Source organism: Sitophilus oryzae, unplaced genomic scaffold, assembly GCF_002938485.1.
Source record: "Sitophilus oryzae breed Bouriz unplaced genomic scaffold, Soryzae_2.0 scaffold_376_pilon_pilon, whole genome shotgun sequence".
Taxonomy (NCBI): Eukaryota; Metazoa; Arthropoda; class Insecta; order Coleoptera; family Curculionidae; genus Sitophilus; species Sitophilus oryzae.
The window spans coordinates 1,303,050-1,307,516 of NW_022146947.1; the positions used below are offsets into that span (position 1 = coordinate 1,303,050).

General features: G+C 28.6%; 2 protein-coding genes across 2 annotated transcripts; one reads left to right on the forward strand and one right to left on the reverse strand.

The window, feature by feature from the left end:
* Positions 1 to 311: 311 nt before the first annotated feature.
* Positions 312 to 1,077, reverse strand: LOC115885171 (trafficking protein particle complex subunit 1-like). Its single transcript, XM_030903978.1, has 3 exons — positions 888 to 1,077; positions 609 to 818; positions 312 to 547 (listed from the first exon to the last, which is right to left on the reverse strand). The coding sequence occupies exons 1-3, from the start codon at positions 984 to 986 to the stop codon at positions 419 to 421; spliced, it is 438 nt and encodes a 145-aa protein (XP_030759838.1). The 5' UTR covers positions 987 to 1,077; the 3' UTR covers positions 312 to 418.
* A 256-nt stretch (positions 1,078 to 1,333) lies between these two features.
* LOC115885162 (ADP-ribosylation factor-like protein 6-interacting protein 4) lies at positions 1,334 to 3,233 on the forward strand. The gene is made up of 4 exons (XM_030903964.1): positions 1,334 to 1,632; positions 1,692 to 1,866; positions 1,939 to 2,267; positions 2,728 to 3,233. The coding sequence occupies exons 1-4, from the start codon at positions 1,457 to 1,459 to the stop codon at positions 2,855 to 2,857; spliced, it is 810 nt and encodes a 269-aa protein (XP_030759824.1). The 5' UTR covers positions 1,334 to 1,456; the 3' UTR covers positions 2,858 to 3,233.
* The last annotated feature ends 1,234 nt before the right edge of the window (positions 3,234 to 4,467 follow it).

Sequence of the window (4,467 nt, forward strand, 5' to 3'; positions counted from 1 at the left end):
TTAAATTATGTCTTTATTTTCGAGAACATTTAGTTCAAACATTAGGAATATTTTGTTGATGTTTGACCATCAAAATCTTAAAAATAAAGTTGTCTAAAAATGTCCTACTATACGGATATAGTATAATCCTTTATCTTAAATTTCCTTCTTCATTTATGTAAAAATACTTAGCCAGTTTTACATAAAATGCTTATTTTGCTACTTTTTCGGACTAGTAAAATGGACTCTTAGATTCTTTAGAATTTTTTACAAAACATTGCAGAAATGGAATATTACTTAAGTTCAAAAAAATTTAAGTGATCAATCCTAGAGTCTGTAAAATAAATATCTTTATTAATGAAAATTACAAAACGTACATAACATACTTAAATATATTTTAAACACAAAATAAATAGAATAACAACTAATATAATAATAATTACATTGACTTTGTCAGGTACACAGAGGACTGTTTTATATAAGCGTCTAACTTAGTTTTAAATAATTCTGATTGGATGGGTTCGTTCAAACTGCACAGTGGATTTTTCACTACATATTCCACAAAAATCTAAAAAAAAAGAAAAAAATTGAGGTAAATTAAAACCTACATACTAATTCTGATGACTTACTTCTTTATATATTTGATGTAACAAGTCTCTCACTCCTTGGGAATGATTATCTGTATTTAAAACAAACTTCAAACCAGATGGGGTCTCTAAATAATGCAAAGTGTACTTTGATGTTTTGTAGTACAAGAAACCTCCCTTAGTATCCAACGGAGAAATCTTATTTACAAACGACTTCAATGAAAATAACATTCCATACATTAATTTAGCTTCCTGAAAATATAACACTATATATAATATAATATACTAGACCTTTTAAATTGTTAATTAAAATATTTCTACCTCTTCTCTAGTCATTCCTGAATTTTTCAACCTATTCCATTCTTGATAAAATAACAGACTGCCTTGTTTATCAAAAATGTATATGTTATGAACAGTCATTTTTATAATATAACTAATATATTCTAATATATTTATTCTTTTTTTCAACAAAATTAAAATTACAACTTTGTTGGGTTAAAATTATGGTTAGTTTGCGATTTTAATAGTATAAGTGGTATAAGTCTTTTATTTGCTTTTATCTATGGTTTGCGATTTTGACATTTCTGAAAAATGTCAGGCCTCAACCTAGTTTCTGGTCTTCTTTTCAAGAATCGACAAATTAAGGCTATAAGGCATATTTATTTCTACTAGTATTATTGGAATATGATTTGGCCGTATAGTCCTGGCAGCTTGAGCCGGAAAACCAATAAAAAAAGAAGAATATGATTGGAAATGAAAATGGCGTTTTTAACATTTCTTGTTTCTTTAGTTTATTGTTGTGAAAATTAAAATAAATACGAAAACATTTCAAATTAAGATCAAGCAGTTATGAAAATTGAATAAAATAACTGTAATTTTCTAAGGTAAATATGCAGAAACGAAAGAAAACAATTTCAAAGAGCAATCAAAGAAAAAGGAAATATAGTAGCAGTTCTGATAGTTCATCTAGTTCTGACTCGGAAAGTGATTGTTCGTCTAGTACCAGCAGTTCTTCTAGTTCATCTGATTTATCAGAACCTTGTTCGAGCTCTAGCAGCACCTCTAGGTAAGCATTATTCAAGATTTTATTGATTCGAGTTACTTATACTCAATATGTTTTTGTAGTAGTTCTAGTTCGAGTAGTAGTAATAGTAGCTCAAGTTCATCATCGACCGATGACAATCGTAGGAGAATGAAGAAAAATAGAGCTCTGCTAAAACGAAAATTAAAAGAGAAACTGAAAGAAAATGACCACGCAAAAAAGAAGAAAGAGAAGAATAAAAATAAGTATTCCGAAAAGGTACCTAGTATTCATTATTCATATATTATAGTTCAACTGATAAATTTACAGTTCTGTTTTTTTTGTGCTTAGACTTCAGACAAAAGTGACAAACATAGCAAGACCAATAAAAAGCTAAAGAAAAATGAGGATAAAGTAGATAATGATATTCCTATTGAGTTAATGGGAAAATCAAAATCAACAGCTAATAGTGTTAGGAGGGTGTACTATGACGACACTGAACAAAGCAAAACCAATAAAAAAGCTAAAGAAAATGAGGACAAAGTAGATAATGAATCAAGCGATATTCCTCTTGAGTTGATGGAAAAATCAAAAACCATGGCTCCCATGCGGAAGGAAGATTGGGAGAAACAACAAAATGTTGTTAGAAGAGTGTTCTGTGAAGATACTGGAAGATACAGGTACTGTATGATTGAAGAGGACCGGCGTCAAAGACAGCTAGGGGATCACAATTTAGGAGAAATGTGGCGAGGCCAGTTTCTAGATGTCATTTACTGAAAATTGACATAAATTTTTTTTTAAGGCTATTAAAGGCAGTTAGTGTCATTAGAAAATATAGAAGAGTAATGGGGGCCAGGTAATGAGCTGTAGGGCTTGACCTCACCAAAATTACCATTGATTGTCATTCCACAGCTATCTTTGACGCCGTTTTTTATTTTAGATTGTATGGTATTTGCTTTGATATAGTATGATCGCAAAAAAAACCGCGTCAGCGATGGCTGTGAAATGAAGATCGCTGTCATTTTATATGTAAATTTATATGGGAAATGTCATCGATTGTCATTTCATAGCCATCGCTGACGCCGTTTTTATTCAGTCATAAGGTATTATTAATCTCTCTGTATTTCTACTTATTTTCAGATTGATTAAAGGAGATGGAGAAGTATTAGAAGAGATAGTGAGCAAAGAGAAACATATAGAGATTAACAAACAGGCTACTAAAGGCGATGGCGAATACTTCCAAAAAAAATTAAAACAAAACATTAAATAGCACAAGAGTTTCCTTTTTTGTATAGAATGTATGCATCTGTTTAAGCTGTATATTAATTTATTTATTATCAAATAACCTTAATTAGTGGCAATCAGCATCAAATAATGAAATCAAAGAGTTCTATGAAGTCAAAGCTCGATCATAAAGGTTTTTGATCATACCGTAGATTGGATGGTATTAATTTTTAAGATCTGAAGCTGATTTTAGATTAATGCAATTTGCTGCTTCAGGTATATTTTCCAAATTTTGCTTGGAATTTTATATTTAACGTATTTTTTAACTGTTATAGGGTAACTTTTTCTAGATAGGTATATTTAATATTTTAGACTGTTATACATATATTTAAACAATAAATACATTTTTATCTTTGTTTAGTTGTTTTACTATTGTAATTTCTTTGTCATTTTTTTTTGTTGATGACACTACACTTTTGATGTCCATTTTTGTTGTTCAAAACATAGATTTCTCTGTAGATTAAGTAATTTGAATCCTCTTCAAAAAAATAATGATTTTCTTAGAGCAGACGGAGATTGTATATTGTTGGTACAGAAGAGAAAATGACAAAGTTCAATAGTAACAAAATGTATTATTTACGTGTATTCTTTGTTTTTTTTTACAGATGGACTTGAACAATTGTGTAATATCACTAGAGTTTATGCACAAAAAAAATGGAGTTGGTCAATTTTTTTTGTAAAAGTATATGATGTTAAAAAATTAAATTCACGAAAATTTGGACTTGGTAACTTTCTCTTGTATACCGACCATACTGGACACCGTTTTTTTTTCGATCACAGTTTCCTTATGAATTATTTTTTAATTTATTTTTCTGATATAAAATTTAAGTAGTGAGTATCCTATTCAACAAATAAATACTGATTTTCTGTGAAGAATTTTGATATGCAGTATCATGAACAAATGGTGAAAAATAAAAAAACACATTTTTCTATAGATTTTGATTCCGCTATAATTTCCTTATGAATTCTTGTTTATTTTTTATATTATACAAAATTTAAGTACATAATTTGAATCATCTTAAAAAATTCTGATTTTCTTCCAGTTAGAAAATTTTGATATACAATTTTATGACAAAATGGTGAATGTGTTTATAAAATCTAATCTTTTGATGTTTAAATAAAATGTATTTATTGGATTAACTAAAAAACATTGCCGATTAATTTAAATGTTGAAGTTCCAACAGAGCCTTTTGCTCAAATTTTATTAGGTAGTAAATTATTCAGAGGTATTTTATAAAATATACTAGCGTGTACACGCGACTTTGTTCGTGTCGAATTAATCATTTGTAATGGTGATGATAAAGCAAAACAAGAATTTCTAAAATTTTATCCACAAACTGGATCAAATTTCTCACATTTATGTCAGCATGAGAAAAAACAATATGGCGATATTACTATATAACTTTTGGTAATATTTGAGGGGTAGTTTCATCTCGTTGGAATGAGACTTTCGAAAAATCCGTTTGCCAAAAATAGGCTTTTTACGTTAAGCAGTTTAAGCAGAATCGTCGTTAATCAATTACCCAACTTTTTGGAACACCCTGTATGATTTTTTAAAAAATTTCAAAATATGTAAAAAAACAAAATAAATTATGC